This window comes from Camellia sinensis, chromosome 14 (genome assembly GCF_055761805.1).
Source record: "Camellia sinensis isolate YWXY chromosome 14, ASM5576180v1, whole genome shotgun sequence".
NCBI classification, from domain to species: Eukaryota; Viridiplantae; Streptophyta; class Magnoliopsida; order Ericales; family Theaceae; genus Camellia; species Camellia sinensis.
This window is the reverse complement of record NC_138974.1, coordinates 35,160,532-35,175,861: the sequence shown is the minus strand read 5'-3', so window position 1 is coordinate 35,175,861 and position 15,330 is coordinate 35,160,532. Positions and strand designations below refer to the sequence as shown.

The 15,330-nt window shown below is 39.0% G+C and overlaps 1 protein-coding gene across 1 annotated transcript; it reads right to left on the bottom strand.

Moving 5' to 3' along the window:
* Positions 1-813: 813 nt before the first annotated feature.
* On the bottom strand, positions 814-6,427 carry LOC145807402 (uncharacterized). Its single transcript, XM_082905493.1, has 3 exons — positions 6,115-6,427; positions 2,008-2,166; positions 814-1,029 (listed from the first exon to the last, which is right to left on the bottom strand). The coding sequence occupies exons 1-3, from the start codon at positions 6,199-6,201 to the stop codon at positions 829-831; spliced, it is 447 nt and encodes a 148-aa protein (XP_082761619.1). The 5' UTR covers positions 6,202-6,427; the 3' UTR covers positions 814-828.
* Positions 6,428-15,330: the final 8,903 nt, after the last annotated feature.

Below are 15,330 nucleotides of genomic sequence, written 5' to 3'. Positions count from 1 at the left end.
CAAGCACAACAAGTGAACAATCATCCAAGTAGACAAATTACTACAACTAAAAGAACAACAAGGTCTTTAACACTCAATCCCTGGGAAAAGCCGATAACCAGATTGACACTCACTAGGACCTTTTAATAGGTGTATGATGGGCAAACCTCAAACAAAGATACAGTCCATGAAAAAGAGGCATGAAATATAGAGGTTTAGAACAAGGCTCATAAATTGAATTTTACATCAGCCATTATCAAGAAGATGCAGGATTTAAGTCCTCCTTAAAATTTGGATTTTTTATGTTTTTTTTTTTAAATATCAAAGGATGAATGAATAAACTTCGAAACAGTGTATAACCGCATTACATATATATTACAATGATCAAACTTCGCAATAACTTAAATACAATATGGAAACACAAAATAATATGGATACCAAGAAAAAAGGTATGGAAAAAAGTGCCCCCTGTTTAATTACAATAAAATAAAATCTACAACCTTACAACACATGTATAACACGTTCCCTTCACTAATTAAAATCTACTCAGTGATAGGTTTTATAGGGACTAATATGAAATTTATCACCCAACTAACAACTTTTCCTTTTATGCCAGTTATCTAATATGGCACCATGGATAATTCTCCCCTATAAAACTCCACACCTTTTACCGCTGGGCATGTAATCATTGGAATGACTTGTACAGATATAAGATATAAACAAAATTAAACTAGAAGGCAGCCTTATAGAAAAGGATTGAAAGACATGTGAAAGAGATATACTACCAACCTCATCAGAAGATTCAAGCCCAATATGTTCCTCATGAAACCAGTCCTCACAAATACAGCACTAAATCATCTCTACCTGTTCCTCGGCTTCTGGATCAGGATAGGGGCGACCGCAGGTGCAATATGAACCTTTGAAGTTATGATTATATGAATTCTCCACATTTTCGATATCTTTGTTTGGGAAAAGTTTGCAAAAGAACTCCCCAAACTTTGAGTTTCCACAATCACACCTAAAGTTTCTCTTGGTCCACAATTCCACAATCTACTCCAAATAGCAAAAAGTAACTACCATCAAATGCAAGCAAAAAGTAATACAACAAGATCCGAGATTATACAACACAAGGTACGAATGACAAGATTGCATATTTAATAAAAAAAATCTGATTTGACAAAGAAAACGAAAAAACAGATTCGAGCAGAGATACGAGCAGTGATGCAGTGATATGAATGCACATCAAATGCAAGCAGTGATGCAGAGATATGAATGCACATCATTACAGGTCCTCTCCATTAATAAAATGACAAACGGAATATAAGCGATTAAGCCAATACTAGTACTGTATTATGAAGTAACCACACTGTCACGGATATAATACGTAGTATTTCATTTAAATTTGAAGTAATATGTAAGGTAGAAATTCAAGTCATTAACATAAAAGAAAAATCAGTTAAGTTCAAAGTATGAAAACCAAACTCGATAAGGAGGACTATCATGGAGATTAAAGCTAGATGTCAGTAACCATGGCTAATGAGACTCATTATATCCAAATGGTTTGTTTTGAATAAGCAAGGATCCTTGGACAAATATTCACATGACCCCACCCACTCCCCTCCTCCCTTCTCTCTTCCCAAAGGGTAGTTAATGCATGCCAAATGTCATGTGTGATTACCATATAACACGACAACACAACTGGAAATTAAAACCACAAAACAAAAACAAAAAACAGAACAAAACAAAACAAAACAAACAAACAAAAAAGAACAAAATGAACCATAGATGCAGTAACATTAAAATTTTTAAACTTGGATAGATTGACGTTATAGATACTTTCATGGCCTCATAATAAGTTAATATTTAATTTTACTGAAGAAACTCTCTTATAAATGCATTTGATAAATTGTAATGCTTGGCAAATATAGCGCTATGAGCATTACCTATAAATAACACTGACATGTGTTCACAAATCTACACCCATAAGTTAATGAGATATGTATCACAGAAAGATTATACTGAGAATACCTCATGGCCATCATGGCAAGACAAGCTACATGCTGTGCAAACCCCGGCATTCCCATCAGGAGTGCAGGTCAAGCACGAGAAAATCGCCTGCCTCTTCATATAACCTTTGGTATAGGTGCACTCTTTGCCCTCATCGCCACCCAAAACCAAATCCGCTTCCTATGCATTGGCATAGAAAAGAACGCAACATCAAAGTAAAAAACATTATATAACACAGAACGATAAAGATAATAAAAAACAAAAAAAAAACATTTTGGTCTCGAAATGAGATAGAGTTGTACAGAGAGATAAAAAAAGTGCCAGGAAAATTTGGCAAACAAATTTTTTTTCTCATTAGCTGTCAACTTTTGATTGTTTATTACACGGGAAAGAAAAATAAATAAATAAATAAAACAACCTTCAAAGTTTATCTAAAAAGAAAAAATATATATTTCTCTGTGCCTCATTTTTCTGCTGGTATTCATTACTAAGTGAACCACAAATGAAACCCCACACTTACTAAAATTCAAACATCAACACAAATTAAATTTAGTTCTGACATTTTAAGTTTTATTTTGACATCCCATCTACATTCTCAGTCAAAATGGCACATATGTCTAATATACTTGATGGTTTTCTCATTAAAAATTGTATCTATTTACATTTTATTCACACCTTTGCCCATGATAGTACAACATAATTAATAACAAAACAAAAGTTTAATTACCTATTCTTTTAAATTAACAAATCATAATAACGAATTACAACCGTTACATTTCTTATTCCAATTTTATCCTCCAAGTAATCTGACAATTCTTATTATGTCCAATCTCCAATTTTGTCCTCCATTAATTATCAATGACCAAAGCATTGCCATTACAACTAAAACACCAACTTTGTGCTATATCATTTGATTCGTTTATAGTCTACTAAGCACGCATACAGACACAGGACGCGGGTTCAAGTACAAAACAATAAAAACATGTTGACACACTAATTTTAAAAGAATGAAGACACAAACATGTTAAGCACGCAAAAACCAAATAGATATCTATTATTCTATTTATATCCATATATGAATAGAATAAAAAATTATTCATACCTTGAGTGACAAATAAATTCATATTTTTACATGAAAAAAATAACAAATAATTTATTTTCCATGTCTACTTTGGAAAGGATGCAAGAATAAAAATGATTAACACCTATTTTAAGATGGGCCAAAGTATTCAAAAAATAAAGGGGAGTTATTAAAGCCAATGCATAGAGATTCCAAATTAAAAAATCCTAAATTAGGGATTCATAGACATGACTTCTTTTAATTTTAGCCATTTACCCCTAGTTTCATTTCCTTCAAACTTGCGCGAAGAGTCCAAGACCCTTGATATGTAACATACCTATGTGCCAAAGTGTGTTTGATTTTAAGAAAACTAGAAAAAGAAAAGGAATCATGTGGACTCATTTGACACATATCTAACACACATCAACAATTGTGTCAAGATTCAAGAATTTTGATGTTTAACACGTGTCAAAAATGAACACACCTCATATCCATGATTCCTAATTAATACTAGATATTATATTCTATTAATATTTTTAACTAATTTTATGATTTTACCTCAAATTGAAAATCAATTATGTCCAAGGCAAATTTCAATTGTCTTCATATCTTTTTAACTCTTTCATAAATGTTCACGATATAAGCCTTACTTATTTATGTGTTATTTCATAATCTTCTCTATGCAACTTACCCATATAATCCCAATTATACCTTCTTTTCTTGATTAGCAATAATCCAACTTATATCTTATATGAATTAAAATCGATTTTGGCCTTTAACTTATATGCTAGTAAATTTTATGTTGTTTATCACATTTTTTTTTATTTTATTATGTCTTTAATAGTCATTTATAGGAATATTTCTTTCCATTTTTGTACTAGATAAGTAGTTTATAGTATATAAAAAGATATTGATTTCCATGTATGTATGTCTTCAGCCTTTCATTTTTATATTTTCCCTTAACAATAATTGATAACAATTGAGTTGTAACCCATCAGGGTATTCGACTGGTAAGTTGTATAAGTTCTATCCATGAGGTCTTAGGTTCAAGTTATGATGTCCTATTTTGCCCGATATGTGAGGCTAGTGGGTGATCACACACACATATCCCAAGTTTGTGCTCCTGGGGTGGGTGGGCCTAGGATCAATTCTCGATTATTCAAAAAAAAATAATAATAATTGAGTTGTTGGCTAATGTAAATGTCATATAAATCTTCTATTTTTTTGTTTACACTCTTGCAATTCATAGTAACTTGTTTAATTATAGTGGTAATTCCATAAGTCCTAATTTTTAATGGATGATGATAATAATCATGCTATTGTGCAGGTATACAAATAGATATAAACACAAGCTATTTCATAATAATATAAGTTATAACAATGACCTTCATTTCATTTTAGATAAAAATTTCTCACTTACATGAATGCATAATAGTTTTAAAAAGATAATGATATAATTCCTTCAATGTTACTTTTTATCAACCTCTGCCAAGACTCGCATACGAATCTCTTCAGCTTTAAGCTCTGAAAGCGCAACATCTAGAGTAGGCAGAGAAGATTTGTGCAGGGGCTGGTCTCTGATGTACTCAAGCTGTGGGTTTTCAACTAGCTTGACTAAAAGAAATACCATATTAAAGAGCACAAGATGGAAAATGGAGACTATGGGGACCATAGGTGGTCTTTTTTTAAATCCATCAAGCTCGGTCAAATGCAGATGACTAGGAGTAAATACAATTCTAATATTGCAAAAAGGATTAGTTCAACCAGTTTTGAAAAAATCCCAAAAAATAGACTGCTTACCACCAGACTGAAAACCAGGTTGTTAACTTACTTCTCAAAACTAAAAACTATATGATATCATACACTCACTCTTCAATTGGATAGTAAGCAAATTAATATTGAAAGTGATCTTTGGAATCGTATGGGATTATAAACGATGTTCTGAGCTTAGTGTCCATTGTGCAAAATAAATTCCAATATTCTAGCAAGAGAAAACAAATACAACAAAAATAAATAGAAATAAAAGAATAAGAGGCTGCCACATCACTGGAGGTGCATAATCACATATACCTGAGTAAGCAATCCTTTCTTCAAAAAATCATAATTTTCAAGTACTCTCTTAAGAAATATTGCATATTCTTAGAACTTGCTTTCAATCCCAAAACTTTATTTTCTTCCCCATATTCATAATTTACATTTCGAGATCAACATAAACGAACACACACTCCAGCAAGGAGTAATTTGATTCACATTGAGGGCAAAAATAGATAACAGAGGAAGGCCAAGGAGAGCATGGTTTAACATACTAAAAAAGGACATCATTGCCATGAACTTGACTGAGTAGAGATAAAGCCAAATGGGTCCATGTAATTGGGATAAAATTTGTTAACTTGAGCTGACAACACATTAATAGGACCTTAGGATTCTCGTACAATTGAACAAACTAACCAGAAACAGAGCCATTAAGTATTTGATCATCCATATACAATTGAACAAACTAGCTTGTTTCATAGTGCAGTAAGCATTAGAAGCTGTCGCAAACCATAGTAAACCAAGTGACCTTTAAACATTCAGCAATCCTCTGCCCAACAAACACTAACTTATAATAAAAAAAAATATTGGGCAAGAACCAATACAACCATTTGATTGACATAAAATCTAATTAAACTGTGAGCATTATGGGTTCCAATTAACTAATCCAATCCAACAAAAAGCTAAGAAGTAAGTCCTCGGTTTCCTCAGCACCTAAGGTTGTGTTTGGCTGGGGGATTTGATGAGTGATTTAGAAAAAGAGAGGGAAAAAGTGTGTGAAACTAGGTAAAATGCATGTAAATTTATTCATATTTCAACTATCTTTTTCCTTTCCCTTCCCAAATCCCCCAACCAAATACAGCCTTAAAAAAACCAAAAATCCCTCATTCCAGAATTCAATTTACTTATCTTTCCTCCATTTTCTCAGCAAACAAACACACAGTAAGGAAATAATATAAAACATCAAGACATTTGCATGCAACCGAACCAAAAAAAAAAAAAAAAAACTAGGATTTTAAACAAGGCAGAGAGGTTACCAATTCCTGATCCTCAACATCCTTGAGGTACTCGTGGATTGAAACCGTGGGCTCAGCTTCAGCTTCCTCTTCAAACACATCAGCCATTTTTATCCCAATGAGATCAAAAAACAAATTTTCTCAGTGAAAGCCCCAAATTCGATTGAACAAACCCGAAACAACTGATGAGGACTGTTGTACAGAGCCAAAAAAACCTATATTCTTCGAGAAAAGAGGTCGAACATGGCTTTTCGAGACATGTTAGGGCACCAATTTATCGGTGAAAACAATAGAGAAGGTGATCGCAGAGAGAAGTGAGGAGGGTTGAGATTATGTGGGTCTTGAAGACGAGCTAGGGTTTTATATGAGACTAGGGACTCCATGGACATTTTCCCGCCATAATAGAAGGCCAAGTTGTCTACTTTTTGATGAAATCAAACAAAAAATGTAATCCCTTCCCTCCTAATTTTTTCACTTTTTTTAGAGTTCTTTGCCCTCAATCTATGCACATTTTTTTCCCTCATAATCCCTTCCCTCCTAACAAAAAATGGACTCCAGCGTTGCCACGATCTCCGCCAGTCGAGGTGGATCGAAGCACCCTACGCTTCCGAGGCAGACGAACACCACCGTCTCACCCTACTCTTCCCCATTCAGGCATCGCCGATGAGGTTAGGGTAGTGAGACACAGTGATGAGGCTTTGGAGAGTGGTAGAGGAGCTCAAGGTTAGAGTTTCCATGAAGGCTCAGGTTGAGATGAAAATCTGTGAGACTGAGACAATGATCTGCGAGGCTGAGACGGTTTGGAGAGAGAGAGAGTGTGTGTGACATACAAGTGTTTAGAAAGAGAGCTACGCCCAATTCGAAGAGTGTTTCTGTGACAACCCTCACCTTACTCTTGCCATATTTGTGTACATTCTTGCATGGTCTTGCCGCTTATGTTAATTTAAAGGTTTTATCTTGGCTTGATTTGCTTAAGTTGCTTGCATGATTTTGCTCCTTGCTTAGTATGTGTGTGTAGCCGAGATCATCTTGGGCTTAGTCCGCCTTTGACCCTTTGTACTTAGAACTATCTTGAGGTCTTGTTTAACCCCATCTTCACCTCGGGCATTCTTTGCCGAGATGTTTCGTACTTGAACCTTGTCCGCAGGCAGGTATGGCCTAGGCCGAGATGTGGCGCACCCCGGCCAAGGTGTGGCACAGCTTAGTCAAGTGTCGTCCTCCCTAGCCGATGTTTTTCCATCCCGTTGCTGGATCCTTGTTTTGAGCCGATGTCATCTTGTTGCCGATGTGTCTTACCCGAGCTTGCTGCATAAGCTTTGTCAGAGACTTGTCTTGTCCATCAATCACCTTTTTGGAGCTGAACCAACCCGGTAATGCCACGTGTCCGAGCTGTTTGTTAAGGCAGCCGACAGACCTTGAAACAAATCATTTTCTTGTCTCAAATCTTTGTTTTAGAGAGAGAAGCTCTAGAAGGGAGGAAGAAGAGTTCTTGAGTGAGAGTTGTCTTCCAAGCTTGATCTTTGTGGCTTGAACCGTTAGATCCGAGTTTTGAGGTTAGAATCTTGATCTCCTTTGGTTGCTCTTGCTGAATATCTAGCTGCATTGCATGATCGGTTTTGTTTTGCATGCCATGCATCGTTTTGAAGTTGGTTTAGAAAGAGAAAATGGTTTTTCATGTGTTCTTGAACAAAGTCCCATTTTGATCGAAGAGTTTGGAACGAAAATCATGTTTTGTGTTTGTTCTTGCATGACCTTCTTGAATGGGTACTTAGGTCCATATATTTTGAACTCTTGGCATGAAAACTCAGATTTTTGTAACAAGTTGTGAGCTTGCATCCATCTTTCAATGATCATGTTCTTCATATTCTCCAAAGGAAAACTCAGATTTTTCCTGACCTTGTTTAGCGGGACCTCGGCTTAATCCTGGTCAGTACCCGGTGTGTTTTATGAGCGGGAGCAGTGATTAAACTCCCAGCTTGTTCTGCTTTGTCTTTGACTTGGATCTGGCAAGAATGCCGAGATCATTTGCATGTATTTGGAGCTTGCTTCGAGAATGTGACTTGCCATGTGATTGTAGGTCCTTGATATTTGCTTGAGCCTACACCTGAAGAACTAGGTGAGTGGTATTATTGATAAAGCTATGTTATACTTGTTTAATAAATCTTGTTGCCTTGTTTGACAAAGTATTTTGTTAGCATGAATAAATAGCTCTCGTTTTGATGTGCCAAGTACACTCCTCGTTTTGATACCATCTTTGGAAAGGATACGGTCCTTGTTAAATCGGGCTACGGGCCTAAGTAACATAAGTCCCTTGTATTGGAGGACTCTAAACTTTCGCAGTACTTAGTATAAAAGGATACGGTCCTTGTTAAATCGGGCTACGGGCCTAAGTAACATAAGTCCCTCGTATTGGAGGACTCTAAACTTTCGCAATACTTTTGACCAAACGATTACGGATCGTACAGCTTATGTTATGATATTTGATGATGAATACGGTTCATCCCTTGTCTCGCCGATGTTATGATATTTGATGATGAATACGGTTCATCCCTTGTCTCGCCGATGTTATGATATTTGATGATGAATACGGTTCATCCCTTGTCTCGCCGATGTTATGATATTTGATGACGAATACGGTTCATCCCTTGTCTCGCCGATGTTATGATATTTGATGATGAATACGGTTCATCCCTTGTCTCGCCGATGTTATGATATTTGATGATGAATACGGTTCATCCCTTGTCTCGCCGATGTTATGATATTTGATGACGAATACGGTTCATCCCTTGTCTCGCCGATGTTATGATATTTGATGATGAATACGGTTCATCCCTTGTCTCGCCGATGTTATGATATTTGATGATGAATACGGTTCATCCCTTGTCTCGCCGATGTTACGATATTTGATGATGAATACGGTTCATCCCTTGCCTTGCTAAAGTTTTGGTGTGTTTCGTTTTGAAGGACCTCGGCTTTATTCATGTAAAACCTTTATTTTAGTACCATTCACTGAGTTTTGTACTCACCCCTCTATATATATGTAGGTGATGAGCAGGACGGCGGCGACGCCTAGTTCGTTGGGATACTTGTTTTGGATTCGTGTATTTGTCGGCCTTACCTTGTATTTACGTCGGCGATGCCCTGTTTTGCATGTCGGCGAATTCTTGAAAATCATGCTTCTTGGCTTGTATTAGCTGTATTTTGTATATGTCGGCTCGAGAAGCCTTTTGATCAAGATGTAACATGTATTTTTGTACCTTGTTGTATTTAAATTGTGAAGTTAATTGGAATGTTTGGCATTGCTTTGATCTACGCACAGCTCTTATGGACCACTTGTATTTGATTTATTGCTTCCGCACTTGTGAGCCCCCTATATTCATACTCTGATTGTGTTAAGTTTTGGAAAGGTTGGCCTTCGGTAATTACGGATTACTGGCCATCACGGCACCAAACTACTAGGGGCGGTTTGGGGTCGTGACAGAGTGGTATCAGAGCACAAGTTCCTCGGTATACGTTATTCACACACTTTGAGTCCTGAAGAGCATAGGTTTTCCCTTAGAAAGATGTTAGGGTTGCATCATGGTAATTGTTGTTTGAGTGGAATGTGCATTGTCCTGATATACTTATTTGTTGCTTGCCTATGTGGTTATTTGCTTATTTGTTTAAAAGTCATACTTTGCACGCTCATAGCATTATGAGGAGAGGTAGACCACCGCTTGGCCGAGATCAACCCGAAGATAGAATGGACAGACTGGAAAGATTGGTTGAAGGTTTGGCCCGCGAGTTGAGGCAAACCAGGCAGCAGTTCGCTAGTACTACGTTGACTCAGGCCGAGCAGACCAACGGCCGAAATGTAGTTCCACCTCCACCTCCGCCAGTGCCGCAAGTTCCCCAGCAACCCGCCTTATATGGGGATGGCACGATAGCTTTGATCAGAGAGTTCAAGAAAATGAGACCACCGAGATTTTCTGGGGGTATAGAGCCGATGAAGGCTGAGGCATGGGTTTTAGAAATGGAGAAGTTGTTCGAGATCTTCCCTAGCACCGACGCTCAGAAAGTGACGTTGGCAGCATTCACATTGGATGATGATGCTCGTAGATGGTGGATGATGGTTAGAGGGAGCAATCCAGATCTGACCTGGACCCGATTTTTAGAGTTGTTCTACAAGAAACATTTTCCCCTAAGTGTTCGAAACCGCAAGGCTACCGAATTTCATACTCTGACGCAAGGCAACAGAACAGTGGCGGAATATGACCGCGCTTTTACTGAACTGGTAAGGTTTGTACCTCACATGACCAACGACGAATATATGAAGGCCAGGAAGTTCGAGTGTGGGCTTCGTGGACCGATTCAAGACAGGGTGAGTTTACTCGATATGCCGACTTATGCCGAAGTATTGGACAAAGCCATTCACGCCGAAGCTAATTTGAACCGATACCAGAGCTCGGGAGAAAACCAGCGAAAGAGACAGAACTATGACAATCGCCGAGGACAGCTGAACACCAAGAAGAGAACGAACATGGACAGTACTGGTAACCTAAGGCAGGAAGGGAGTGTTAAACCGACGTGTTCGGATTGTGGGAAACAGCATTTCGGGATCTGCCGACGAACGTCTGGAGCCTGTTATGAATGTGGCGAGATGGGCCATTATGTGAGGGATTGCCCCAAAACAAAGACTGATAACAACAAGAAAGGAGAAAATACCTCGGGTTCCGTTCAGAAAGGAAATGCTGGGAGAGTACAGATGAGACAGGGCAGAGTGTTTGCATTAGTACCAGGAGACACTCAGAATGCTGAGGCAGTGGTGTCAGGTATTTTACTAATTTGCTCCCAAGATGCTTATGTGTTAATTGATTCGGGTTCTACTCATTCGTTTATATCTACTAAGTTTGCTGAGAAAATTAATAGAGAACTAGAGCCCCTTGATTATGTGTTGTCTGTATCTACTCCATCTGGGAGATCTATGTTTGTTGCATCCATTTACAGAGCATGTGTTGTTGTGATTGAGAATGTTGAATTGCTAGTAGATCTGATGCCTCTAGACATAGCTCATTTTGATATTATACTGGGAATGGATTGGTTAGTCGCGAACAATGCATCTATTAATTGTGTTTCGAAAAGTGTCACCTTGAGACCCCCAAACCTAACCGAGGTTACTTTCCAGGGTAAAGGGGTAGTGCCCCCACCATACTTGATTTCGTCCATTAAGGCCTGTAAGTTGATTCAGAAAGGGTGTCGAGGTTACTTGTGTAGTATACTGAGTGATCAGAATGGAAATGTTAACTTAGCCGACATCCCGATTGTTAGTGATTTCCCCGACGTCTTTCCGGATGAATTGCCTGGCCACTTGACCGATAGAGAAATAGAGTTTACGGTCGATATTATATCGGGAACGCAGCCGATCTCCAAACCACCTTATAGAATGGCCCCCGCTGAACTTAGAGAATTGAAACTGCAATTGCAAGAGTTGTTAGATAAGGGATTTATTAGGCCGAGCACTTCACCATGGGGAGCACCTGTTCTATTTGTTAAAAAGAAGGATGGCACACTCCGTTTGTGTATCGACTATAGAGAACTTAATAAGGTCACCATTAAGAACAAGTACCCGTTACCTAGAATTGATGATCTGCTTGACCAATTACAAGGAGCGCGAGTCTTTTCTAAGATCGACCTTAGGTCTGGTTACCATCAGCTTAAGGTTAAAGCCGAAGATGTCGAGAAGACTGCCTTTCGAACAAGATATGGCCACTACGAGTTTTTAGTAATGCCTTTTGGAGTGACTAATGCCCCTGCTGCATTTATGGATTTGATGAACAGAGTCTTCAAGCCGTATTTAGATGAGTTTGTAGTTGTCTTCATTGACGATATCTTGATCTATTCCAAGAGTAAGACTGAACACGAAAATCACTTGAGACTTGCCTTGCAGATTTTGAGAGAACGGAGATTGTATGCTAAGTTTAACAAGTGTGAGTTTTGGCTTCCTACTATCTCATTCTTAGGTCATGTGATTAGTGAAGAGGGTATCTCAGTTGATCCTAGCAAAATCGAAGCCGTAGTGAATTGGCCGAGACCGACTAATGTGTCCGAGATTCGTAGTTTTCTGGGTTTGGCAGGTTATTACAGAAAGTTTGTGAAAGATTTCTCCAGGATTGCAATTCCATTGACGCAACTGACTCAGAAGGGAACACTGTATGAATGGACTAAAGATCGGGAGTCAGCCTTCCAGGAACTGAAGACGAGGTTAGTTACAGCGCCAGTGCTCGTACTCCCAACAGGTAACGAAGAGTTTCATGTCTATAGTGATGCATCGCATAAGGGTTTGGGTTGTGTATTAATGCAGAAGGGTAAAGTTATAGCTTATGCATCTCGTCAGTTGAAACCTCATGAGAAAAACTATCCTACCCATGACTTAGAATTGGCGGCCGTGGTATTTGCTTTAAAGATTTGGCGTCACTATTTGTATGGAGCTACTTGTCAGGTTTTCACAGATCATAAGAGCTTAAAATATCTATTCACTCAGAAGGAACTGAATTTGAGGCAGAGAAGGTGGCTTGAGTTGTTAAAAGACTACGATATGAAAATTCAATATCACCCCGGTAAAGCCAACAGTGTAGCCGACGCTTTGAGCAGGAAGTCAGATGGAAATTTGGCGTGTTTAACCGTGATGTCAGCAGAACCGACTATCGTTAATGAAGTAAAGACAAGACAGATGGAGGATAGCTTCCTCAAGAAAATTGCCGAGGAGATTGACACGAAGCCGAGACCAGGGTATACCATCGAAAACCAAGTACTCAAGTTTGAAGGAAGGTTATGTGTGGCCGACATTCCAGAGCTGAAGAAAAAGATTTTGCAGGAAGCTCATGGTTCCAAGTTTGCTGTCCACCCAGGGAACACCAAGATGTATCAAGATATGAAACAGACCTTCTGGTGGCCAAATATGAAGAGAGAAATAGCCGAATTCGTGTCCCAGTGTTTACATTGTCAGCAAGTGAAAGCAGAACATCAAAGACCAGCAGGACTTCTTCAACCTTTGCCGATTCCTGAGTGGAAATGGGAGCACATCTCCATGGATTTTGTGATTGGGTTGCCGAGAACACCAAAGAGTATGGATTCAATTTGGGTTGTTGTGGATAGGTTAACTAAGTCAGCACACTTTCTACCCGTTAAGACTACCTTCAACGCCAATCAACTTGCCTTGCTATATGTGAACGAGATTATCAGACTTCATGGAGTGCCGATATCAATTGTTTCAGACCGAGATCCTAAATTTGTTTCTAGATTTTGGCAGAGTCTTCAGAGAGCTTTCGGAGCCGAGCTGAGGTTTAGTACAGCCTTTCATCCCCAGACAGATGGGCAGACAGAGAGGACAATTCAGACACTCGAAGATATGCTGAGACTTTGTGTATTGGATTTCCAAGAAAGTTGGGGAACACATTTGCCTTTAGTGGAATTCGCTTACAATAACAGTTACCAAGCTAGCATTGGCATGGCGCCATATGAGGCCTTGTATGGGAGAAAATGTAAGTCGCCGATATGTTGGACCGAAGTCGGAGACAGAGCTCTGCTTGGTCCCGAATTGATTCAAGTGACAACAGAAAAGATTAAGCTTATCCAACAGAGGATTAAAACTGCCCAGAGCCGACAAAAGAGCTACGCCGACCAGAGAAGGAATGAGATAGAGTTTGAAGTTGGGAATCACGTATTCCTGAAAGTCTCACCAATGAAAGGAGTTTCCAGATTTGGGAAGAAAGGTAAATTAGCACCTCGGTATATTGGACCATTTGAAATTCTTGAGAGAATTAACCCCGTTGCCTACAGACTTGCTTTGCCGCCAGATTTGAGCCAAGTCCACAATGTGTTTCATGTTTCGATGTTGAGAAAGTACATCCGAGATCCACTGCATGTAATTGATCATTCCGAAATCGCAGTTAATGAGAATCTGGGCTACGAAGAAAGGCCAATGAGAATTATTGACCGACAAGTGAAGCAATTGAGGAACAGATCGATACCGATGGTAAAGGTCGAATGGAAGGAGCATTACGGCACAGCAGCCACGTGGGAAAAGGAAGAGGACATGAGAGTCCGTTATCCGGCGTTGTTATGGGAACAAGGTAATCTAAGTTTGGGGACCAAACTTCTTTAAGGGGGGTAGGATGTGACAACCCTCACCTTACTCTTGCCATATTTGTGTACATTCTTGCATGGTCTTGCCGCTTATGTTAATTTAAAGGTTTTATCTTGGCTTGATTTGCTTAAGTTGCTTGCATGATTTTGCTCCTTGCTTAGTATGTGTGTGTAGCCGAGATCATCTTGGGCTTAGTCCGCCTTTGACCCTTTGTACTTAGAACTATCTTGAGGTCTTGTTTAACCCCATCTTCACCTCGGGCATTCTTTGCCGAGATGTTTCGTACTTGAACCTTGTCCGCAGGCAGGTATGGCCTAGGCCGAGATGTGGCGCACCCCGGCCAAGGTGTGGCACAGCTTAGTCAAGTGTCGTCCTCCCTAGCCGATGTTTTTCCATCCCGTTGCTGGATCCTTGTTTTGAGCCGATGTCATCTTGTTGCCGATGTGTCTTACCCGAGCTTGCTGCATAAGCTTTGTCAGAGACTTGTCTTGTCCATCAATCACCTTTTTGGAGCTGAACCAACCCGGTAATGCCACGTGTCCGAGCTGTTTGTTAAGGCAGCCGACAGACCTTGAAACAAATCATTTTCTTGTCTCAAATCTTTGTTTTAGAGAGAGAAGCTCTAGAAGGGAGGAAGAAGAGTTCTTGAGTGAGAGTTGTCTTCCAAGCTTGATCTTTGTGGCTTGAACCGTTAGATCCGAGTTTTGAGGTTAGAATCTTGATCTCCTTTGGTTGCTCTTGCTGAATATCTAGCTGCATTGCATGATCGGTTTTGTTTTGCATGCCATGCATCGTTTTGAAGTTGGTTTAGAAAGAGAAAATGGTTTTTCATGTGTTCTTGAACAAAGTCCCATTTTGATCGAAGAGTTTGGAACGAAAATCATGTTTTGTGTTTGTTCTTGCATGACCTTCTTGAATGGGTACTTAGGTCCATATATTTTGAACTCTTGGCATGAAAACTCAGATTTTTGTAACAAGTTGTGAGCTTGCATCCATCTTTCAATGATCATGTTCTTCATATTCTCCAAAGGAAAACTCAGATTTTTCCTGACCTTGTTTAGCGGGACCTCGGCTTAATCCTGGTCAGTACCCGGTGTGTTTTATGAGCGGGA

Coding starts and splice junctions, on each gene's coding strand:
- LOC145807402 (XM_082905493.1), bottom strand. CDS start 6,201: ATGGCTGATGTGTTTGAAGAGGAAGCTGAAGCTGAGCCCACGGTTTCA. Junction 2,167..6,114: donor ATGTTGAGGATCAGGAATTG/GTAACCTCTCTG, acceptor GCCAATGCATAG/GAAGCGGATTTGGTTTTGGG. Junction 1,030..2,007: donor CTTGCCATGATGGCCATGAG/GTATTCTCAGTA, acceptor TATTTGGAGTAG/ATTGTGGAATTGTGGACCAA.